Consider the following 26,583-nt stretch of genomic DNA (forward strand, 5'->3'; position numbering starts at 1 on the left):
ACAGCAAGCGGTGTCTAGACGGGTGCTTTAATCCGGTTTTTTTAAGGTCCTATTGGGTTGTTCAAGTGGAACTTTAAAGCTCAGTGGCCGTCTTGCATGGCTGATGATTTGCTTTCTGGTAGCCCAACAACGTCAAAGAATACTCCATTATTAACGTATTTCAAACTAGTGCAAGCAATAATTGATATACAAACCAGAGCGGTTTTTCTCCGTTATATGAATATTTGCAATACACCGCTTCTGGGTAAGATATAACATTATCTGATTAAACGGAACGCGATTGTCAATCAGTGATATGACTGGCTAAAACTGATTTTAAATTTGATTTAATAGGTCATTATACTAATCGGCATAACCAATTTATCTCTCACTGATCACAAAAATCTATTGGTGTAATTTCGTCACCTGTTATCTGACGTATCGACACTCCTTACCTTTCCACAATTCATAAACTCCACAGCTGTTTCCCGGAAGAAAAAGTAGATGTATTCCTCGTGAGTGATCGAACTTACGAAACTAGGACCTGAAAATAAAATATACACATAAACAACATGAAAATGTTTGATTCAGTCATTAATCAGACAGTCAAAGTTTGCAGTTACTCGAACCTACTTTGATGGAGACACAAAATAAGTGTTACAAGGCAGAGGGGCAATTTGCAGAGTCATACAGAAATACAAGCAATCCGTTTAGAACGTCCTAACTGTACAGAAGTGTTATTCGATGTTATTGCTAGATAACAACCAAGAAAAAGCGCAACAATTAAATTTGCAACACAGTCTTCTTTTTTTCAACATTAAAGATCAAGATTGACCACCAAGTTAATTAACGAAAAAATGTAGATTTTTTTATCTACATCTGATACACCTGTTTCGCTGAGTAATCAATAGTAATGTAGTTATTAAGCGATTAAACAACGCATTTTCAATTGAAAAAAAAACACAATTTATGTGACAAGAGTAGGAAGTACAAAGACAGGTTTGATTAGAAGTATTACTGTATTGCACGTGATGGGACTATACATTGTTTAGATTGTGAAATGCGTGGTAAAACACGTGCGGTTTTTTAATGACAGATTGTTTCTGAAAACTGTTTAATGCGAGTCCGACCAAAGAACATTATAAAGTGAAACAATTAAACTTTATTACCTGGAAAACATTTGTGTTAGGCCACTGAAACACTCAAATCATATAACACCTGCCAAATTAGTTACAGTAACTTATATGTAATTACCATGTTATGTCCTAGATTTAATGTTTTAAGAAACACCAAAAAAGATTTCACTCATAAATAATTATTATTATAGTTAGATCAATTAGTACTTTTCAATAACTTGGAAAAAGGATTTAAAACTTTTTTGATGTCCATTAAACATTTTTGTTTCTCTTGCAAATGTAAAAGACCTCAATAAGAAGACAATTTAAAATAGATTTTTTAACGATCTGTATTAGAGAGAACTTTTTTGAATTCAAGTAAATAATTCTCCGTTTGACTTTAGGTAACTTCGTAATTCTTTATTGCTAATACTTATTTCGTATTTATTAAAAAATAGTTTATGCAGATTCTTAGAAATTATGACAAAATGACATTTGAAAGATGTTTTCTGTCCCAGATATTGGAAAAACTTTGAATGAGGTCTATAAACAGTTTTTGTTTCTTGTAAATCCATCTTATACAAATTTAATAAGCTATTAACACAAACAAAGTTAAATAACTAAAGTTTGTTTAAGATTGTGTTATATTTTTGTTGTAAAGTTTGTAAATTTGCTTGTCAAGAACGTCAAAACATCAAATCAACGGGTGCGTAATTTTTAAAAAACTTGGGAACTAAACTTACGAATTAAGAATTTAGAAATTGTGTAAACAGCACCACTAAGTAACACTGTTTTAACTCCGTAAGAATAAAGAAGTTGGGTAAACCTGGTTTTAAAACCAGGCTGATATTAAACCAATTTAAAATCACTTACAATCAAAGGTTACAATAACTTACTTTGGACACAAATTTAGATTACAATCAATTTACATGCTTGAAATTTAATTTTATAATACATTAAATTAGTCTGCAATAGCTTTGAAAGCATAATGTTAAAAACAAGTTTCTATATATGTATATATGTAAATGAGTAATAACTGTATATTATACACAGGGTGTTTAACTTGTAAACTCGTTATTTCAACTCCGCTTAAATTTGCAAGCTACGTTAAAACAAATTATTGTTATGCGACTGTCCCAGATAGACTGGGTTACTTAATAAATGAAGATAAAACAGGTTTAAAACGGCAACAGAACATTGACGATTAACTTTTGATAATCCGTGATGTTTAAGTGATCGGCACAGGTTGAATTGCGGTACCTTCAATTTTAAAACGATTGAATTTAGAACATCTTCACGAATCTTTGCTTGAAAAGATCAGTTTTTAACCTTTCAAATAAATTTGTATTCCACCCTCTGGGTACTCTTTGTGTGGTAAATTGTTGTTAACGCAACGGTACCATGTAGAGTCTGCGGGAAGTACTTAAAAAAAAGTGTGTTCTAGAAACTTGTATACCCCGCCTTATTTCTGAATATGTGCCTGTAGAATTATCAACAATTTATTACGCAGTTTGAATATACATTTAAAAATCAAGAAAAATAAATTACCGTTTAGTTGTTTGAGATCAGATAATTCGGTCCGAAGTGGTTCCCTGTAAATAAGAGGATCGCCTCCGGAAAAATCAGCGACTGTTGCTGAAAACAGGTGCCCATTACTGTAGATGGCCGTACTGTTATGGTCTGGGTCGTACGGACACACTCCAATGCCCTCCCATTCCTTTTCGAACTGGTATCTTCCATTCTGAAATGAACCACAACCGATTAACAAAGTTGAAAGAAAAAACGCTTTTTATATATTAAAGGAAGTCGGTATGACAAGTCAAAGTTTTTAATTAAAGAACAAAATAATTCACCGAAACTTCCTGAGTTAGGACCTGTACACAAATTGTATAACGGTCCTAGATTTTACGACTTTCCCTTGTCAGGATTGTTTAGCTTTGCGCTTACCATAAACAAAAATTTGCATAAAGTACCTTCGTCTTCAATACGTCCGCTAATTATTCATTAACACTTGTCTATTTTTAGATGCGACATTAACATTACTGAAATGTCATAAAATTCTTCCTTATATACAAACCATATAAAACATAATTAAAGACAGTCGCACACAGCGTGAATTATTATATAACCTTGCATGCATAAACTACCTGAAACACCTGAATATTCAAGGGTAAATCCTAATGTGAGTATGAATTATTTAACCATATAGCGGCAAATCGACTATGTAATGGTCGAGTGAAAGGCCAAAATGCTATAAAGTAGTTTATTCATTTTTAATGCGAACAAGGTATTTAACAACCACATAACTGATATGCATTCGTATCCAACTCTCAACTTTAGCACCGTTTTTTTCGTTTATCCAAAAAGAATACATTGCAATAAAATCATGTTCGTTACGGGTTATTACCTAAGCAATCACTCATCTAACAAAAAAGAATTGGCATTGACCCGCTAGTAAAATGTTATTGAAATTGATATCCCATGTAATTTTGCAAACAATGCAAAAAAAAATTAACAAATACACCAGCTTTATTATATGGGAACCCACTATTTTAATTAATAACATTATAAAATAGAAATGCAATTATGAATGCCAATAAGATTTTCAATCCATATCAAAGAAACTAGAGGTTTAGAAATAGCAACCCAGTTAATTAAAAATATATGTGATTTAATTTTTTATGTAATGATGAAAATTAGAAACAATTTTTTTTATTGTAGCAAGTTGGTATAGTCAGCTTTCCAGAAGAAGTTTACGATAACAGACAGAACAGACTCATTCAAAAGTAACTTGTATTCCTCTTACAAAAAAAAAATATGCTTTACTTTCTTTCCCTGTCAGTGTGGAGAGATTACTTAAACAGAAACAAAGAAGTACAGGTACTAAAAAATGAAAAAAAAAATCCTATTTTCCGGCTTCTAAAATAGTTTTACCACGTTCAGAAGATTATTGAACAAGTTTCTCAAACAAATTTGCAACACTACCCGTTGAATTTTTCAATTTTTTTTTGTCCAAATCCAATTCAATCAATATCCAAGTTTCCCAAGTTTTGGCCAGCAAAGCCGAATTGAATAGTGCGATATTGCTAAACTTTTAGTTTTTCCACTTTTACCAGACAAACATAAAATGTACAGTTTATTCTTACTGAACTAAGCCATTACGTCATTATCATTAAAAATCAAGAGTCGCAGACTCTTTGTTTCTACTAAATTTTCCTAATTAAATATGTCCCTTCTAAGGCCTTTCAAAGGCAAAAAGCCTTTTTAAAGCCTAAATTTTTTCTGAATTCTGTCAAGGAAAAAAATACAGTACAAAATTGTTCAGGCACAGGTTTAAAGTCTTCTGGTTTTTTTAAAAATAACTCCTTTTTCATGAACTTTAGGGCAAAATACTCTTCTTAGAACATCAAATGCTCTTCAATATGTTTATTCACATTTCCTTAGTAAAAAAGTATTCTACTCAACATGATGATCTTAGGATTTCAACAAAACCACCTCTATTCAAAAACTAAAGATGGTGAAATGCTAAGATCATTTGTACTATCTCTGTTCTTAGAAAATGTTCAATATCTAGGATACCTGCAAATAGTTTCATATAAAACTTAATTACATATAGAAGGATATTTAGACTTAAATTTGCTACATTTCTGATCAAATTGAATAAGACATTTGGTTGAAACTAACATATTAAATTGACAAAAAACATTTTCTAGTAAGAATATCATAAATATCAATGTTATGTTAAGCCTGGAAAATGTTTGTTTTGCCCTGTATTAATTGGTTTCAAATTGTATTAGAACGGGGTTACAACAAAATTTGGAATTAGGGTTCAAAATTATGCATTAAAAACTGTATAAATATATCATTAGTAGTATTTAAAAAAAAAAATTAAGTTAAAAGGTTTAAAATTACCCCTGTATGTGTTAAATGTATTTCTATTTAAATAAATTAGATTTCTGTCGCTAAAATCTTAAGTCAAGAATTTGCGTTAGCATTTTTTCTGCACATTTTGTGACACCCTGTATATGGTAGAATGGTTTTCGCTTTTTTTGCAGTAAAATCTTTTACGTTAAGGAAAATTTTCTGAGTACTACTTACTACTGCAAAAATATTTGTTGCTGTACGACCCCATTAACAAAGACTTGGCTCTCCTCTGCATTAATACTTAATATGGTATACCACCTTATATGAATGGAATTAGAAAAAAAACACCTTGTTTTAAGGTTATAATTAAAAGACTTATCTGAAGGTCTACTTAACAAACGAATCAAACCCAATTAGTTCACTTCCTTGTTCAGAACTCTTTTTATGCATCTCAGCATGTCTATAATCACTCAAAAGGTAAACGATAGCAATACTTCAAACTTTATTATATGATGACCCAAACCTCATTAACGCAAATGGTGATGTAGCGGTCAGGAATTACTTTATTGGCGTTGTTCTAAACTGTTTTCTATGTGTGGCTACTTCCGGTCCTGTCCGCAATGATTCACCATCATTTAATGTAGATTTGAATAAAATATTGTAGATTACTTCCTCGCTTAGGAATTGCAGTAATTTGCTAAGTCGCACTTCAACACCCCAACCTAGTTCACCTTAATTAAGAATGAAAATGATTTTTATTGTACGAGCAATTAACTGTGTGATTATTCCCATTTATAAATGTAAAATAAACAAACCCCATTTGCACTAGGAATGTGTTGACACAGTCTCAACTAGTTGCATTATTGTACAGTAAAAGGCTAGGCCTGGGTAGCTAATCGGGGTTTTATATGCAAATTGTCGCCAGTCAAGGAATAAAGTTGTAGTCAGCATCATTAATATTGCAAATATAAGTCGGACTATTTCAGAACAATCATGATCATGCAGTTAATCAACATTTTTGCAATTTCTAAGGTCTATTGTATGACACGCTTATATCATATGATTAAACCACATTGTTTCCGCTATTTCCCAGATTTTATAAAACAACTAAGCGAATCAAAACACAATGTAATATCCCGCCTAAATTAATTTTCAATAAAGCAAACATTCGCCTGTAATTATCCTCAATTTAAATTTATTAAAGCGGCATTTAAAGTGTCAGCTTAGGTAACAGTCCGATATAAATTGATTTACCTTGGAATTTGGTTACTAATAAATTGATAACTATCCCCGTGAAAATCGGTTAAATTAGGGTGCCTAAAATAATACCCACTAATTACAACGATGTTCAAAGTCAACTTGTATAATTACGAACGTGAAAGTTAAAATGTTATTTTCAAACAAGGTTACTTCAGTAGAATGCGCTTAAAGGTAGCTTTGTCAACGATTCGAGGCCTTTTGAACAAAGGTAACAAACCCATACGTTTTATTGCGAATTTATTAAACTAAAGCGGCCCAAACGGAGTCGGTCACGTTTTTTCCATATTACTTAAGAAAAATCAAAGTAGAAAGTGCAGCCAGGACACTATTGATGAAGTTAAAGGTGACATTTACCAGGTAGAAAATATAATCCCCCGGGGGCATATTCTTATTCATACACCTGCGTCCTAAGGACTACGAAGTAGATAGAAACACGTTTTTCAAATTCCCAACTTTTCAGAAGTTTTAAAGGAACGTGAAGAAATAATCTGTAATGACGACTTTTAAAAGTACTTTTAAAGGGTGGATTATTTTAATAGTCACATTGGTCATTTTTACACGTTTACTGTGAGTGAGTAATGGGAATTTAACGATTTCAGTTTCATAATGAGACCATTAACGACAATTAGTTTTCTTGTAAAATTTGCTTTCTTGTTCCAGTGTACAATCTATTCTACATTTTATCAACAGTAAATTCGAAATTGTACTGATCAAGGCCACATAGAATCTCTAAAATAGAATTTGTCTTTTCTGTTGAGTAAGTATGCTGCAACATTTTATAACCTTCATTTGGGAGCACTATAAATATTTTGACTATACTTAACACTTGTTGAGCAATCAGTTTAAGAATAATTTAAATAAAACATTATTTTAAAAAGTGGAATAAGAAAATAAATAAACAGGTGTGAAGCGCAAACAAAAAATATCTCTCAAATTGAAAATATCACAATATGGTTATGAATACAAGACAACCTAAAAATCTGTCAGAATTAGAAAAGTCGAAAATTGTACAGAAAAACTAGGACGTACTTATCCAAAATGATGGTAAATTCCACCTATACATAAACAAAATCAAAAAGGTTTACTTTTATAACATTTCCGAAAATTGAATTGGGTACATATACTTCACAGATTACTGAAATATAGGAAAATGTTTAGTAATATATTCACAGTACTTTTTCAAAAAAGAGTGCCATTAAAACCAATATTCTTCCCCACAAAAAAACTTAATAAAAATTAAAAAAAATAATAATTTTTTGCAAATACAATAGGCATAATACTAAACTAATAAAAACGACTTTACAGTTTTTTTCGTATGACGAAGAAATATGGTACCAGTACTTAAAAGCATACAAATTTATTAATATGTATTAATAAAAAACTGTTAACCAGATCTTTATTTAATATAAATGTAATTTATATACTGGGTGTCTCACAAATTTACCCACAACCTTCCTGGAACGCTAGAGGACATCACACGTTCTCTGTCCTACACTCCAATTTTTCCAAAATCCATTTTTTTTCCGAGAAATGTTAACCAAATTTACAACCGAAATGTTCAGATTGACTTCTGCACTGGGTTAGTAGTGATGGGTAGTTTCAAATTTTACTGTTTTTTGAACACTTTGTATATGTTCAGTGGTGTTGTAGCACGAGGTGGAGAGCAACTCAAAACGAACATTTTGAGCTATTTACAGTCGCTGAAACTGCAAAAATGGCGGATATACGGAATTTTCAAAATTTTGGGGCAATTCTCAATCAAAAGAAAAAAAAAACGAATATCTCGGAAACGGTTAGAGCTACACAAATTTTGCAAGAGATCAAAAATTCCCAGAATGACTTTCTGCACAGAGACGACTAGGTTTACACCCACTTAAAATTGGGTAAATACGGTCACAACTGGCAGAGCGGTAGTTTTAAATTTAACTGTTTTTTCTGTTTTTAAACATCCTGTATATGTTCAGTTGGAACAAGGTGAAAGATCAGTTCAAGACGAACATTTCAGTCGCCGAAACCCAAAAAATGACGAAAAAACGATAATTTCAAAATTTTTATGAAAGCTGCTAAATTCGAGGTCACTGGATATTCATCATAAATTTGGAGGGTATGTTGCTTATGAACTCTTTGTTGGTATAATAATAATACTTCCAATCATGCCCAAAAATTTTTACATTATGAAATTTTTGCCCAGGGATTTACAATTCAATGAGTCAACAATATACTCGTACAAGGCAGTACATTAATAAACTGTATTCAAGTCCAAATTTTACTTTCTGCGTCAATTTAGTTCTTATTTCGTCTGAGATTCTGAATATCTGCAGCAGCTTAAAAGTTTGATTACTACAAAAATATGGACACCCTGTAGAAAAAGACAAGAACCAAACTTCTCTATTTAATCCTGTAACAACTTGTTCAATGCTCACCCTGTAATAACATTTCTGAGGGACTTTTGGTTCTGGTAACCTTAACTACACTAAAAATCAACTTGACTAATTTTTCTAAAAAATTTAAACTTGTTAGCTACTTTAGTGCTGGAAATTTTGTGTGAATAATAATTAACGATTGAACTTTGGTAAACAAAATGTAACTAAACGATTACATACACCAAGGTAATATCTCCAGGAACTCTGAAAATAGCTAACGGGCTAAAAAGCGTCGATATTTTTATTCTAAGAAAATCAACAAACTGAAAAGGATCGGATCTATTTTGAGTTATTCAGACGCGGGTTGTTAATTTAAAGTCAAGCACTTGTGTTGGAAAAGTTATTTCTAAATATCTATCGAGTACTTGATGATGGACTAATTTACGTGGTAGTGGTACACTAAGCCAGAAATAATTTTAAATCAGATGGAAGTTTAACAAACGGGAGTAGAAAATGTCAGGCTAGTCCATACATAATGGTTTTTTAATCGGCCTTGATCTAAGAAGCAAATCTTGACTGGTATAATACCACACGATTTCTGAATAATATTCGAAACAGCACAATTTTCCACGCTTCACGGAACGTGCGTAATAACATTCCGAAAGACTTTTTTCACTCTATTATTTTGCCTCGGGTACTCTGACACTTTGACATTCATTGTATATTATACAGAACCTTTCAGCAAACAATACAATTACGACACTCTTTTGATACTTCTCTGTAGGTAATTTGGAAATAGCCATTTAATTTATCTTATAAATTACGACATTTTTCCACTTTCCAAGCGAATGATGTTAAATCAAGCAGAAATCGAAAAAGCGCCAATTTGATTGTTTGCTTAGATTTTGTTTGCAATAAATATACTGGGGCACCTTGCAGAGAAATTTCTTGCTCATAGTTTTAATGCTACACGAACTTAAATTTAGGGCGAGCTCTGTATATTTGTACAAGAATATTTAAGTACTGATTCCTTTAACTATATAGATCCTGTATATACAGAGTATCATTCCATCAACAGTCCATCTTAAAGCGTGCCTCTTAAAAGAAACAAACATACATTTCTGTTCAGGTTTTTGACTCTTTATCCATCCGTTTTTGATTGTTTATAAGTTTATTTGGTGTAGTAACGAGATTTACTGTACGAGTGTCCAAAAAAAAAACTGGTTAATTAGTTTTCAAGTTCACAGAATAGTTAATCCCTAAGTTAATCTTGGCTTTAAATTCAGTAGAAGTGAGAAAGTTGGTGTTCAGTGTGTTTGCTATTTAGGGTGTCTCATAAGTAATGGTGAATAATTTAATGACGTATAGTATATACAGGGTGGTCCAGTTTTAAATGTCAATAATTTACCATTGCATAGCTCATTAAAAATAAGTTGACATGCATTATGTCATTTTCCTGAAAAATGCTTCCTAAGAAAAATACAGTCCTTCAAATTTCAATTTAAAAAATCGGTTTTTTGTCGTAAATAAATAAATTTGGAACAAGCACTTATGAAATTAATACTTATTATGAATGACGTTTGCCAAAATTCTCCAGTAGCGTAGATACAGGAAGATGATTTTAATTTTTCTGCCTGATTCTTTATGTCACTGGATATTTTTATAAGTACCTCCTATAAAATTCTGATTTGAAGCTTCGTTTACGAGATAATTGAGTTATTACGTTCAAAGACCCAAAATCAACCCAACTTAAAAATTGTCTTGAAAACAGTGAAAATTTACTTAAGAAGCTTAAAAAATGTCTTTGTAGCCAGTTTTCATAGTTTCCAGACAAATTGAAAGACTTTAGTTTTGAAAATTGATTTAGAAACGAGAATTTACTTTGAAATGGTGAAAATTTACTTGAGAGGCTTAAAAATTGTCTTTTGACCAGTTTTCACAAATTGAAAGATTTTAGCGTTGACAATTGACTTGGAAACTGTGAAAATTGTCTTGAAAGGCTTAAAAACTGTCTTTGTAGTCTTTCGTTATAGTTTTCAGATAAGTTGAAAAACTTTAGTAGTAAAAATTAGGTTCTAGTCATGAAAAACTACTTTATCTGCATTTTTTTACTACAAATTCACACATTTCAACCTTGAAAATGGACTTGGACACCAAAAAGTAACTCTAAACCAATGAAAAGTGACATCAAAAGCTTAAAATTTCCATTTGAAGTAAGTTTTCATAGATTGAAAATACATTTCAATATTTTAGTCTTGAAAATAGTCTTAAATACAGGATATTGACATTAGATTGATAAAAATTGACTTGAAGACTAACTTTTCAGGTTTGTTTACTTTGCTTTTCATTTTCTTAGAACTCTGGACTATTTTTAGGGCTTTAAAACTGCTTTCAGCTAAGAAAATCGAGTTTTAGGGTTATCTTCACCAAGTTTTTGACATAGGAGCCTTATAAAACTATTTTTACATTTTCCATACCACCACCATTAAACATGCCATTTCACGCTTTGTCAGTATTAACTTGACTTCTAGACGCTTCACTTTGCTTTAAGACTGAAAAATCGAATTTCAAACAATTTTTTATAGTAAAAGTTAAGTTTCAGTCTCTTGATTGATGAAAGTAAACAATTGTGGCATTAAATGCTACGATATTAGTCTTAAACACTAATTTTTAGAATTAAATTAGTCCAAAAATTCGGATTGTTACCAGTGTTTAATTGAATAAAAAAAATAAAGTCCAAAAATCCTGATTTTTGACTATTTTCAGTGTCAAAATTAACTTGTAAACCTTACAGATGACCAGATTTGAACCATTTTAAAGTAAAAAATACAATAACCCAAGTAGACATTTTTGTAAATTTTGAAGGTCTGTGTCTTCCTTAGGAAGCGTTCTTCAGGAAAATGACATAATGCAAGACAACTTATTTTTTGATTGGCTATCCATTGGTGAATTATTGACATTTAAAACTGGACCACCCTGTATAATCTAAAAAAATACAAAAATATATACATATAATCAATCTTTATCCCTAAACTTTCTGCCCTTGTTATAAAGAAAAAAAACTTAATAATCTAAAATGTTCGAGTAGGGTGCAAGAGCGGAAGATAAATTGTTTTTCGATTTTGCCTGTAGTTGTACCAGTCTTTCGGAAATTTTTGGCATTTGAGTGAGTTGGTAAAGAAGTTCGTTAGGTGGGTTATGTAAAGGGTTATTAGGATGTCGTATTTTAATAATTAGTCTTAAAGCAATTTGTTCTGTTGTCTGGATATGTTGCGTTTGTTCTCAGTATGTTTCCATAGTCCAACAGTGGTCGGCAAATGAATTTGTAAATTGTGGTGGCTGTTTTAGTACTGATTCCTTTGTCTTTGTAAGTTCTTCTTCTAAGATCTGAAGTGTTTCGATCTTCTGATAATTTCTGTCCTAATGTCTCGTACATGTTTTGTAAGTTCCGGAAAATTTACAATATGTCTCTAAAACTAAAAAAAAAATCTAAAATCTAAATCTAAATGATTTGCTTTAAAATCGCTCTAACTTTTTTTTGGTAAAGCGAAATGACAACTGACATCCGAGTCTGTAATCCAATATTTTCTAAACAAAGAAGGTATACTTCATCAATCCATTTTTCAGGGGAGTTTCCCCATAAATTGAAAGATTTTCAGCTGCTGAAGATGACCTTATAGGTCAAAACCGGTCCACCAAAAATTAAAATAAAAAACTTGCGCGAAGAATACATCCTCTTTTTGTGAACAACCTAAATTATGAAATCAAACTCAAAATTCAACCAAAATTTTCTCACAAATGAATCGAGCTCAATACTTTGTGTGTGGTGATTTTAGGGATACTAACTAGGTATACCTTTTTTGGATAAAAGATATTGGAAAACAGCTATTCGGGTTCTAGTTGGCATTTTAAAGCAAATTATTTGCTGCAGGTGGCCACTTCTACGCGCTGGCTTAAAACTGAGATGAAAATCAAATTTCTTATCCTCAAAAACCTTCGAATATCTAATTTGCATGACTGACTTAAAAAATAAAAAGGGTAGTGAATCGAAAACGAATGGCAATGACATTACCTTATATGATAAACTTAGTACCAATTCAATTTCAAAGTTAACACTAAGGGTATAGAAAATCAAGTTAAACACTGATAAATGTACTGATTTAAGCCTGGTCTTACCAGACACCAGCTTCCAAGAAGAGGGATAAAAATCAGCAAATGTGCCTTGAACGGTGCAAATCTCGTTGTCACCTCATAAATATTACAGATAACAATTTTTAACGATCGCATCCAATCAGCGATTTGCCTGCCATCTCAAGTTACTGCCCTCTAGATCAGGTTCTTAAAGCGGTGCAGCAAAAACAACTCGAACTTCATTTTCCATCTAGTTTCTAAGAACGTAAGCGAACATTAATTCGAATTGTTATGGAGTACTTAAAACACCGTCGATTTTTTTCTAGGCAACTGTAACATTGTCAATTGGTTTAAGATAGGCGCACCAAACTGAATTATGGCAGTAATCGTCCTGATTGGTGCAGAGAGAATATAACCAAGTGGCCCTGAATGACGTTAGTCGATGACCTGAATGATGTGGTTCAGGTTTGGTGACTAGCTGGCCTTCGTCGTACCCAGTACTACTTATTTGTATCTTTAAAAGTTAACGATTACACCGACGCTCTAAGTTTTATAAAAAACTAACCTTCATTTCACATATCCGATGACTAGGACGATCAAGTGGATTGATATTGCACACAGGTGCTACACTCAAAACGACAGATGGAAATTAACGAAGCTTCGTAATTATCCAATTATGTAAAATGAGAACAATGTAACACGATCCTGCTTTAACGCCTGAATAAAAGTATTAGATCGTATAACCTCACATGGCACTATAAGTACGGTAAAGTAGATTTTTTTCAGTAGGTACGCCTTTTTTGTGGATTCATAACGCGGATGCAAATGTCTCAATCATGGTAGGTTGGAGCAGGTACCTATTATGGTGTGGTCGTAAACGTCGGACTCAAGCACCTGCCGCAATCCCGTTTGATTATTAGAAAATAATTCCTATTTGATTTTAAGTATAAAGTGTCCAACAGTTTTGTCCATTAACCAGACATGCGGTATAATTTTTCTGCCAAACCTAAGTATTATTCAATAATTACCTCACCGAGATTTGTATTTGATTTCCTACATTCGTACAACAATTAAAGAGAAACGTTACGTAACCAATTAGAGTAGCACAAAATTAATTACTTCACTCAACTAAAACGAAATTAGTTTAAAAATTACTTTTAAGTATATGGCAGCCATAAATAATGAGGCATTATTCCTGTCATTTCTGTGTGAAAGGCTTTAACTGGAACATCCTGTGTATTTTTATGTGCATTTGGTTTAACTGTTTTCAAATTAAAAAATGTCCTTTCCCCTTGGCTTCTGACCTGTCCGCTAGAATTTGTCTTTCTATTTTTTTTAAAACTTTTTAAAAAAAGTGGGATTTGGTAGTTACGAATTTGTTTTTTAAATAACTTAGTAAACTTAGTCATTTATTTTTTTTATAAAAAAATTATTAAATGTAGGCTGTATTAGCACCTTCAGTATGAGAGATGCTGCCTTTGCCTTTTGTTGCTCAAATGTTGATAACCTATTTATACTAAGTTTTAAATGTTTTTTTTTTGGGTGTTGCAGAAAATTGTGTAAGTTGTAGTTTTGTTTTTAATAGAGCACTCTGTGTATTGTTGGATTTTTTCTTTATCACTACGTAACAAAATTTGGGTCATATTTGGTCCCATCTACTAAAAGTGTGTTTTTGGGTTTCTTGGGTCCCAAATAGGAAATATTTCTATTAAAAAATCCCATTTTTAACTGCAGAAACTCAATATTAGTGGTTCTGTGGGACAATTTTTTTATTTTTTATTTCTTATTTTTCCTTTTGTTGATGTAAACTAATAGTTGTTGAAAATAAGCAACATCGAACTTTTTAATAGCAAAAATTCCAAAATCGGTAAAAATCGTATAAGTCCATATTTTTAGCTAAATTTACGTTTTTTTTATTTAAAAATTTTAAAAAATAAAAAATATTCGAAAAAATCCTTGAAATGGGCAAAAATTAGCTTAAAATATAGATTATGGGTTAGGAAACCCAACCAAAATTGTGGTTTGGCTTCTTTTGAGGTTCCCTGACCATCCTAGAACCTCACATTGACAAAACACTTCAACAACAATTTTGACAAACAATTTCTGCTCACTGCTAAAATATAGGGCAAATTTAGGCAAAAAATCAAAAAGTGCGTTTTTTCCGATTTGCCTGAGCTTTTACCAATTTTCCAACTACTCTCTCTAATGGCCGTTTCCCACTATTTATAACCCAAACACGCGTTTTGTCGATGGGACCAAACATGACACAAATTTTGTTAGGTAATGTTATCATTAATAAAGATTTGTTGTGTAAAATAATCTATTTTCAATTCGCATCATCAAATAGCTTATGAAACAAGATAGAAATGTGCAAGCCATTTTGCTCAAAGCTGAATAAAATACAGGGTGTCAGTCACTTAAAAAATTAAAAAGTCAAATACCACTTCATAATTTTCTGCGACACCCTGTGTAGTCCTGACTTTATCTATAAATGTGCTTCAATTAGCTTCACACAGATTTCCAATGTAAGGAAATTCCTAATGTAAGTATTTTTATACATAAAATATTACTAGAATTCGACATAGAATTCGAAAATAAAAAAATATACAGGGTGTCCCATTTAAAATACTTCTAGTTAAACCGGAAGTCACAGAAAGATAAAAATATTGGTTTAAAATAGTATTCATAAAATTTATCTTAATTTACAAAATTTCTAAAAATTTTGAAGTAGAAGTCCATTGTCTCGCAGTGGAGGTGTAAGAATACAGGGTGCGGAATAACACACAGTCTTCTCCACTATAAATCTATTAACCCACCAGTTAATGGGGCGCTCGACTAGTTTCGGGCATAGACATGCCCATCATCAGGAGCTTAAAAGCTGCTTAACACGTTGGACGCTGTCTTTCTAAACAGGGATAGACAGCGAGACCCATTAGTAACAAAGAATTATCTTAAGCATTAATGGAAGGCAACTAAACTTATCATGGAGAAAAAAACACTTAACTACACTAAGTAACTAATAACATGTTATATAATATAATTATAAAAATGAAACACGCGGGGCAGGGGACCCCATCCCGTAGGTGCGGGATCCTCAAACGTGCAGGGGAGTGCAGAAACTTTAACAAACTATCAAATATGTGTTGCTGAGGGCAGAACAAGGGCAAAAAAAAAACATGTTATTAGTTACTTAGTGTAGTTAAGTGTTTTTTTCTCCATGATAAGTTTAGTTGCCTTCCATTAATGCTTAAGATAATTCTTTGTTACTAATGGGTCTCGCTGTCTATCCCTGTTTAGAAAGACAGCGTCCAACGTGTTAAGCAGCTTTTAAGCTCCTGATGATGGGCATGTCTATGCCCGAAACTAGTCGAGCGCTCCATTAACTGGTGGGTTAATAGATTTATAGTGGAGAAGACTGTGTGTTATTCCGCACCCTGTATTTCTAAAAATATTTGATCTTAAGAAATTTTAGTGAACGGCTTGGGTGGCTAACCCTGTAGTAATAATATGAGAAATCATGATGTTTAAATGTAAATAACTCGAAAACGGCTAATCTAAATAGCAACATATATTTTTTTGGAATCAGAAAAAAAGATCAATTATTTCAGTTTCTGTTTTGATTTTGTCTTTTATTTAATAACATTATCTGGTAATTTAACAGTAGCTTTATGACATTTTTATTAAGAGCTTTTTTACCTGTAAAGTCACTACAAGCTGTCTAAATTTTGTATCCAACCCTGGCAACATATCATTTGAAATTTCAAAGAAACTTATGTTATGACTTCCTATCTATTTTTAGCAATATACAATATGACATTTTACAATATATGACCTGTCGAATCACTCTGTGTAATGCCTTTACTTCTGCTGCCACTTTTACCTTAACATTGACAAAAAAAAATCACAAGGTTCAATATTACTCACAACAATAGTATAGGAACGGGCGTAGTCAATTGTTATAATAGGCACACCCATGTTTAACCGCATGTTAACCAAATCGTACTGTCAACATAATTTTGGAAAATACATATAAAAAACAATGTTTTTTTCTGTCGTACTTCCTCTACTTGATAGTTTCAAAGAACACCGGATGATGATATCCAAGGACAAAAAAGTTTATTATATTTACACTATTTATTAAAGGCTTAAAGTACAAACTGTGGGTTTAAGCAAATACTTCCTGAAAATAAAGCCTGAAATGAGAGCACCGTAAAGTTTGCTTCAAGTGGAATAAGTGACACTTTGGTTTCTCTGCATTACAACACCAGTCTGAAATACAATTTTAGTTGAATGCCCATTGAATTTGGCAACATCTAATAATGACTTCCTAATATTCTAATATTCGTGCTGTTTTTGATTTCGGGAAAAAAATACAATAATAGTGCGCTGAGCTGTGAAATTTAAGAACATTATTGAGAATAAGCCAGTAAATAAATTGTATTTCGCTTTGTTAGTTTATTTCAACGGGATATTTGGAAAAAGGTTTTATTATCCAACTGCTTATTATTTAATAACTGTTTTTGAAATTTTAGAAGTGACTTTAAGTCACAGTCTATTGCCGAAACTCAAAACTGTACTATTGTACAAAATGATTGCGTGTCTGGGTAATAATAAGTACTACCTTATAATATTTCGTGGTTCAACGACGTTATGTCCCTTTAATCTCATGTAACCTTATTCCTTGGTGCAAACGAACATAACCCTCGCCTTTTTATGCAGAATATACAAGCACATAAAATGCGCAAGTTGGCTGGTAATTAGAATTTTGCACCGGATTCCACAATTATAAAACTCCCCCTAGGCAGTGCTTAGTATAAATTGTAGCGTCTACGAAGTACGAATGGGATATTTTTATAATATTTTCCCACCCACTGTGTTACCTGAAAATACGACACTGCTAAGGCAGTGACTATAAATATCTCAACAAAGAGGCAAAATGGCCTAATCGCATGCAAAAACAAGGAGTTTCGTTTTAGGTCTGTCCACTTCGAAAGGTGCTTAATGATGTTCGAACTATACTCGGTTGTTTGAAAAATTAAATTTGAATAAGTGACTAAGACTAAAAGCTGTATAGTTTATCTATGTATAAAGGCACCCACCTATGTTGAACAAATATACATAAAGAGATATGAATGAAAAATGAAATAAGACCGAGAAAGGACTATATATTACACCTCCTCTGTTGAAACCACTGAATAGTTATGGACAGATTCTGATTAAACCTACGCTAGTCGACTATTAATTTTATATTTGCTCCACCTGTACAAACATTGCTTAATAATTCAGCGAAGGAACCACTTTAAATATTTAATTAACGAATTAACAAAAACAGTTCGAAGATCATTTGCATGTACGGTCAGCTTGCACAGGGCCATTCTCTCTGCCATCTCAGAATCAATATAACAGAACAAGATACAGTCCGAGTTAACGTAGGCCGGTTATCAAGGAAATGTGAATGCCCACACGAAAAGGAAATGGGATAAACTGCAAAATGTGTTTTCCTTAGATGCTGACGTCCACTCATTATACAGATATTATTTAATATTTATTGGTAGCAATGTTTATGGACGTGGGCGATGCTGCGAATATGTTTATAACTTTAAAACTGTCTAAAAATTAGCTTCGTTTATGCTAATATTTCTTGTGAGTCTCTCGAAATTATGCCACTTAACTTAAATGCGTTGGTTGTACTTTAAAAACTGAAATTTGTTTATCTCCGGTAGAAAGTATAAATGCTTCATCACGGTGAATTACATTCAAAATAATCTATAACCACCAGTTTGCTTTCGATTGACTGGACACAACCAGTCACGTAATCGTAATTTTAAAGCTTACTTAATCTAAAGTACTTTTCGTAACCCAGATCAACATGATCTGTGGAAGCTGATTTCCTTAACCATGTAAACAAAAATCACACCACTAAATTGTTCAAGAGTGATGTTCGACAGCTTATTTGATCATTATACATACTATTAAAATACTTAATTTAATATCACCTACCTTATAAATGTAGTTTCTGCAAAGTGGTTTGAACGAGTTAGTTCCGCATACCAGGAGTTTTCCATGGCTCGTCTTAAATAACAGCCTGATGTAGTTTTGGCATTCACCTTCGCTCTTCCCCTTTAAATTACATAGTTGCCCGTGTGCTTCTGAAGATGGCCAGAAGATTTCAGAACTTTTCCGTTCCGTAAAGTCAAATATTGACAAATTGTAGATGCGATTACGACCGCCTAATAATACAGTTTCGTCGTCTTGATCCAAGACAGTAAAGTGTTCCGAGAAGTTCGTCGAATTGCCCTTAAAGGTGATCGCTGATATTTTATTGGCGCTATTGAAGATTGTTGTCGTATCTGGCAGCCATCCTTCGCAAGATCTGGTTAGATAGTATAGTATTAAGAAGACGGAAAGGTACTCGTTGATTTTGAGGGAGAAAACGTTCGTTGAGGACATGTTACTGCTGCATTTGCTGCCGGATTATATTGACGAGTTCCTGAAATTAAAATAAAAATTTAGCTTTTTATCGCTTTAAAAGTATCAATAAATAGTATTGCAGTCACTTTACAAAAGTGTGTATTTTGTAAAGTGACTAATCAGGTTTCCTTTACAGGTGCAGAGCAGAAAAACCTGAAGACTTCTTACTCACTAAAAACGGTGCAAGAAGATTACTAAGTATTACAAAGGTTGGTCTAGCAAAACAGGCAAAACGAGATTTAATTAGAGTTTAATTTTTTTCAGGACAAAATAGCGTTTTCTATCTTGCATTATCAGTCTTGGAATTCTTACCAGAAGCAAATAATTGTGTGTATTGACTTCAGAGGCTAATGGCCATCATTTCACTGAAGCATAGGAGAATAGCAATGTTTTTGGAGGCTTAAAAAAAAAATTAATTTAATATTAATATGCTAGAGTTCTATAGAGAGAATAGGTGACATAAGGTAGGTCTTAAATCTATTTATTATCATCTGTAAATCAACACTTTCTTGCCTCAAAATATCTGCTAGTCTACCCTTTGAACTAGTTTGTTTCGAAAGTTTTCTCTCCAAAAATGTCTGTGTAAAATATCAGAGTGCAAAAAACAATGTCACCCACCAACTCAAACAAAACAACTTCAATCGAATGTTCTCTTAATTCACACAATTGTAAACATTATTTAAATCACTTTACAAATTGTCGGGATGATCCAATATGACCTGATTCAATTTATTAGCTAATTCAATCTGCTCTTTATATTGCCACTATAATTTATCATGTATACCACTGATTTCCCTCAATATTATATTCAATGTAACGTTCTCATCTTATTGTACATTTTATTAACATGTAACATTTATTGTTGTTTGGTTATTTTGAAGTCAAATTGATATTTTAGCTTTACGAAACTTGAATCCGCTATGACAGATGATGTATTTCACACAATAACACCACTGACATACGAGTTAATATTTTATTAGGTGCATTAGCATAGATGTAACCTAGCTAAAGTGATAATGAATAGTAAATGATTATGGTCACGATATTAGTCGTCATCCACCTGAAGAACAATCTTAAACCTGAAGGTGCTAAAAGAAGTACATTTCCTGTTAAGACATTACTAATTCATCACTTTTGAATGATTCAGAAACTTTACAGATTCGCTGTCGTAGTTTTTACTCATTGGGTTTCACAAAAACCTATTAATGAACCAGCTTTGAAACAGGTTCCAGCATAATTTAGCACACCTGGCTAATATAGCTTGGGGCCTGTATTAATTCCGCCTTAAAAAGTAATAATTGTTTCTACGTATTGTTATACTCATGGACATCAACAACTCACATATCAAATGACAAAAATAATTAAGCCAAGCATATATTGGGGGTTCAAATATCAAAGGGCTTGTTGCAGCAGATGAATGGCTTTATCGAGGGTTTGTATACTCAACTGCTTTTAATTCACTATTGCCAACTGTGCTTGATAACTAAACATATCACCCCCTATAATACTTATTTGAACGTATCTAATGTCCTGACAGTAAAAGTTCGTCAATTAAATGTATGTGGAGAAGACAAAAAAGTTGTTCACTTTGTAGCCTCCAAGTGTGCACGTACATACAGTGAATTACATGTAACACCATGTTATTATTACCTTGTAAATTTTAATGTACTTTCGCATGTAATGTGAAGTAGTCAAGAAAGTACCTTTGTTTAAAGCGTGTTCTTTGTTCCCAGAACCAACGCAAGGGAATGAACGCCTTTTTGGGTTTGTTAGTCTCGTTTGTGCAACTATATTGTGTGGCAGTGTATAGCTAATTCAAAGTAAAATGGTTGCAAGTCATGAGTGACGTAATGTTACAATTCTAACGATTAGTAAACAGGTAATCAACAATGTGTGCAGTGCGAAAAAAATTTATTTTTTGTATTCAAAGCAAAAGAAGCCTAAGAAGTTAACTAATTTAACCAGAATTAATAACAGTTTCAGTTTCTATCTTGGTTGATTAATAATTTTCTAAATATTCAGGTTAGTCAAAAAATCTTATTTTGAAGTTTGCCAGGCCAAGTAATATAATCCACTAACTAATGACACGCCATTGGTACCAGATTTAAATTCATACTAAAGATAACACACTACACCTACAACACTGTCACATCTGCTGGAAGGGTTTAATAAAAATCACTGTTTTCACAAGAACCTGATGAAATATATCCTTATTACAAATTTATGTGACTAATTCAAGACCTTCACATCATTGTAGTCGTAATAACTTCTAAGTATCTTGCTCTTAGTTTTATTGTGTAATTTGAATGAATAGAATTAAAAAATTCTGTAACCGTATGTTGTCATCTTGATGGATGAAATCAAGGCAAAAGCGCAACTCAGCTGATTTCCATTTATTTTTTGCCATTCTTATGTGTGTATGATTATTGTTAATGTACATATTTACATTGAAATTCAGTGTTGACACATTCACCAGGTCAGTGCAAAATTATTAATAAGTTTGCTTTTCATGTTAATAACCACATGATAACGAAGTTTGTATATTATCTCTGTCTTGACAAAAAAATCCTTAACTGTTGTAACCTTAATAGTCTATTATGTGTTGGTTACATCTGTACAACAAACTTAAGACCCAAACTTTAATTACCACATCAAACAATATGATGAATAATAAGCAGGGAAATAAATTTCAAAAATTGATTGAGTAAACAATATGATATTAATATTCCATGTACGTAAAATTGACTTTGACAGGTAAACGCAAAATGCTATATTATTTTGTAGTTACACGTTAGAAAACGTCAGTTACATAGTAGTAATCGATTATCAGTCAAACAATTATATTAGTGAACATCATACATTGAGTATTTTAATTTTTAGTGCAATCTATAGGCTAGTGTTAGGAAATGACGTTTGAATAAGAGGTTTAAAATCACATGTGTGATTTAAAAAATTGAAAACTATCGCTTGTTTTAAACTGAACTTAACTTACAGACAGGATGTTCGAATTTAAAACAGTATTTCCACAAAAAACGTACAGAATTTTTGATTTAAAAAACACTTTTATTTCAATCGTTCAGTATGTTTACAGTCATGCTCAACTTCCACTTTGGCATTCATCTTACAACGTTTATTGTTAAAAAAAACCATACTTGAATGTTTAATAGGTACCTAATTAACTATTCGTTTTGATATCTGAGTGTACACCTTGTATACTGCCCACAATATGAATGGGTTATGGTTACAGTGTCATTATGTTAAATCTAGAAGAGACATAGAGGGTGAGTAAACCGATTTGGCAAGTTAGTAAGTTAGCCAATTTCTTTAAAAAACTGATTTCTCAAAAAAATTTTGATGTTTAACGTTAATTTTGCGATAAGACATGCTCTTGTTATCCACTGGCTAATCAAATACAATTTAATTCTATAAGAGTATCTATCTTTCAAATAAGCAACATAATAGCCTAATTACTCTGAAGTATAAAAAGTATAAGAAGTAGTAATATTGTATATTGCTGTTCATCCTGTATAATTATTTTATTCAGTTGTCTGCACCTAGTCCTTTAAGAAAGAGTAAAATTTTGCATAAAATGTTACATATTAGACATTACAAAAGGAATATGTCTAGAATTAGACGTAAAGTTCAAAAACAAAACAATGTACAGGTTGTCCTATTTAAAAATTAAAATCGTGACTGATACCTGAAACAACCGAAACTGGTACAAATAAAAATATTGTGGGACAGAAACTCAAATACTAAAAAAATCCCAGTCCCAATTACGAAAAATCGTCTCTCAACAATATTTCTATGTACATAATAACTAATTACATTCTAAAATAGCAAAGAAAAATCTAGGCTGTCATTGGCAGTACTTATATTTTTTATTTATCTTAAACTAGAAAATCATAAGTAAAATAAGTGTTAAACATTATATGTGACAAATCTAACAAATATATATTTTTTTCAAATTTGTTTTAATATAATGAACAAATTTGCCTCAAATATTGATTGCAGAAATTATCTATTTTTTCCTTTTTTTGCAAGCTTTAAACAAAACTTCCTAGAGTTCAAATAAATGTGCATACATGAACACAGTGAAGTTGATTATTCATAAAGCAGTTTTAAAAACCAAATTTATCAATGTAAAACAAAATTGTGTGTTAAATTTACCTTAAAATAATTTAAAGTCATATGTTTTCTAATACTTGAAAAAATATAAAAAAGTTTGATCTTTTTTTGGTTGGAAATGGCCGGAAAACAACTTTTTGTTTAGTAATGTAAAATACGTAATTGTTACTTTACATCCAAAGTCTCTAATATCACCTGGAGCAACTTTCATAACTGTTAAAATAATAACTAGATTTTAGGACATTCTTAAAATTATTTTAAAACAGTGTTTATTTGTTCATTTTTTGGAACCGTTTTACTTTATGTAAAAAGATAGCTTTCCTCTTGATACATGCATTTATAATCCTTATTCCAATAAAAAAATTAGTTTAGGGTTTTGACAACATTTAATCAACGTCCAAAGTTTTCGAGAAATTTTTATAAAACTTTGGAATATTTCTTGAATATATCTTGTAATCTGTTCATATATCTCGAAACCTGAAGATACTGGTGATGCTTCAAAAGTATTTATTAACACAGATCTAATGATAAGCATTCAAGACCTTTGCTTTACATGAGGAGCAAATAATTTTTTAGGACTACTTTCTACCCACTTCACGTTTAATGTTACCGTAATTTAAAATGTTTAGAAAGGAGACTGCAATGCGAAAAAAATGGAGTTTTATTGCTTTTAATAGCTCTCGACATAACGTGAAACCACAAATAAAGAGTGGCGACGTCACAAACCAAGATATACAATCTCTTGCAATGCTGGTTAATTTCAATAGCATTCTTAGGATTTTACCTGGTTGTTTCACGAAATTTGTACCAAAATTCCCTTTTTGTGTAGAAACAATTGTTGTTCAAAACAAAAGGATTTAGTAGGTTTAATTTCAATATAATCAAGGCGGAAGGGGTACTAAACCAGTTCAAAACCTGATTCGGGCCATCTGCAGGGTCAAGTACAAACAAAGCGTCATACAGGTGTCCCAACCAGTTTAGGAACAAATTCTCTTTAACATGCTTAATAACCTAGTCAATTGTTTGACAAAAATTTGGCTTAATATCGAAACTTTTGTTTTGTTTTATTTTTAAATTATTATACGCAAACATTTGCAGCTTACTTTATAAATAGACAGGAAGATAAATTAAAAATCTGGCTTAGTAGAGACAGTTTTTCACCTAACAATGTGGAAAAACAATAATAAATCACTAAAAATACAAAACAATGGCGACAGCAACGTAGAAAACGTTTTCAAAAACATTCAAATAATAAATGCGTACATATCGCAGTCAAATTGTCCCGCTTATATTTATTATTCGGTTTTATACATGCTATAAAGGTATATACATGCATGTATTTACTAACAAATTATTCGCATCACAATAACAAGGTGTGTGAACTGCATAAGTAACACCATTTTCTTATGCGTAGTGTCTATAACTATAGGGTAGTTAATATTCTATCAAGCTTGTCATTTTAATATGAATTGCACGTGTTTGGGTTATGTTGGGTACTACCGAACAGTACTGTGATACTTGAAGAGTTTTAAAGTGTTGCGGCACCGCTGATTTCGGCTACTTTGATTATAGCAGTGAAAGAAACCCGGTTAAATTAGTTTTCAATAAAAACCGCCGAGATGAAACGTTAGGATGAAACTGTAGTTTTGATTATTAAACTATAACAGTTATATAATGGTATTCTGAATTCTTGAAATAGTGAGCAAATCAACAAGTATGATTTAACGATGTATCACGCTAAGCGGAAACGTGAAGATCATTTCTTTTAAGATGTTTGATGATGACAAACCTTTGATGCAATGTTTTAATCAAGGTTTGCAATGGTTAGTCACGTGAGTAATACAAATTGTTGAAGTATTTATCCAACCTGATGTGCTTTGATGCGGTCTGTAGACCGTAAAAATATACAGAAATGTGCAGAACGAGGATAATAGGTTTTAGAGAACATTTATGAAGATGTATGTTACTTTAGAAGGAATCAGACCGAAGAAATATTAGTCCCCAAGAACAATAATCAAGCAAGCATATATTGATTTCGTTCAGTATCGAAAATGTTGAAAGAAAAAAGCTAATCAAAAATCGATCTCAACCATGGTGGTAACCTTTATTATTCGAACCAAACCTGAGGTTTACGAACCAGAGTGTAAATTAACAGAGCTTCAACCGAAACGAGGATTTTGCAGACACTTTCGAGGAAACATGACAATACCTTGAGCATTAGGATAGTTCTTATATAACAAATGATATTAAACCGTAAAACACCAAAGTGAGTTTGACATAAAAAAATAGGAAGCGTAAAATTATTAGTTTTTTAATTGGAACATTAACGATCTTCACTTTGCGTTTTAGAAGAGCATAATAGTTAAATACTTACAGCGTACGATTTAATTAGTCAGGTGAGTGTACTCATTGACTGGAAGCGGAATATCGTTAAGCCAAACCGGTTTAGTTGATCTGTTGCAGCTCAAATCACAAAATAAACCTCTGATATACGCAGCCATCGTAATTTCCAGCGGATGAGGTGTTAGAAATGAGAGGTCTTCAGCAAGATCGAATTTAAATTCCTAGATACATGCAAGCTGAAGAAGAGCAAGAGAACTCGTTTTCTATAACATTTTCATGTAGAACACTGACATTACCACTACCTTGTCGGTTAGATACACCTCAAAATTTAATGAAAAAGTAAAAGGTTCTATATATAGTATAATAATATTACTCAGAGCATATGTGTACCTAGGCGGGGCGTAGTCGTGGGCTACACTATAGGCACACCCATATTTACGTCTATTTGGGTGCGTAAAAATCAAACCGCATTATAAACTTTTTAGGGACGCTTCCTATAAGCTGTAAACCGCATTTCAATAACATTAACGAACACTTAAATAACCAGAAATCATTTTAGCTTCTCTGAAATGCACCTCGATGCAATGACGTGACGATGATTGACATTCTGCAAACGATCATTTCCTCAACCTGCATTAATGTTACCGCCAAGATGACAACGCTACTTTCACGGGATCTATAACGTTAATTACTGCATGTTTTCTTCTTTTATAAACTGCATAATTGCCTTTTACTTCTTTACGTATTTTTTCTCATCATGATACGCACACTCAGAAGAAGATTAAATAGAGCAATTGAAGACTTTTTGCTTTCAAACTGAAATTAGTTTTGTTATAATGGTCCGGTACTTAAACACTAGGGTTTTCAGTAAAAGAACGGCTTTGTGATGTGAACAAAATGTGAATATAGGAAAAAGACTTGTTAGTGAG

At 32.1% G+C, this 26,583-nt stretch overlaps 1 protein-coding gene and 1 long non-coding RNA gene across 4 annotated transcripts in view; one reads left to right on the forward strand and one right to left on the reverse strand.

Moving 5' to 3' along the window:
• LOC145738796 (uncharacterized) overlaps positions 1-20,095 on the forward strand; it is a 116,485-nt gene extending 96,390 nt beyond the window's left edge. Inside the window, exons 5-6 of the long non-coding RNA XR_014180862.1 lie at positions 19,320-19,392; positions 19,448-20,095. This is a non-coding gene — a long non-coding RNA (uncharacterized LOC145738796). The remainder of the gene's footprint in view (positions 1-19,319; positions 19,393-19,447) is intronic.
• Positions 1-26,583, reverse strand: part of LOC145738793 (semaphorin-1A-like) — a 58,907-nt gene that overhangs the window by 8,277 nt on the left and 24,047 nt on the right. For all 3 annotated transcript variants that reach the window (XR_014180861.1, XM_081993852.1, XM_081993851.1), the window contains exons 2-4: positions 18,713-19,202; positions 2,643-2,835; positions 435-523 (exon numbers count right to left, since the gene is read on the reverse strand). Coding sequence is in view for 2 of the 3 variants with exons in the window: in XM_081993852.1 (XP_081849978.1) it covers positions 435-523; positions 2,643-2,835; positions 18,713-19,162 (732 nt within the window). In the remaining variant the exon portion in view is untranslated. The remainder of the gene's footprint in view (positions 1-434; positions 524-2,642; positions 2,836-18,712; positions 19,203-26,583) is intronic.

Source organism: Ips typographus, linkage group LG16 (genome assembly GCF_016097725.1).
Source record: "Ips typographus isolate SLU linkage group LG16, UJ_Ityp_2.0, whole genome shotgun sequence".
Taxonomy (NCBI): Eukaryota; Metazoa; Arthropoda; class Insecta; order Coleoptera; family Curculionidae; genus Ips; species Ips typographus.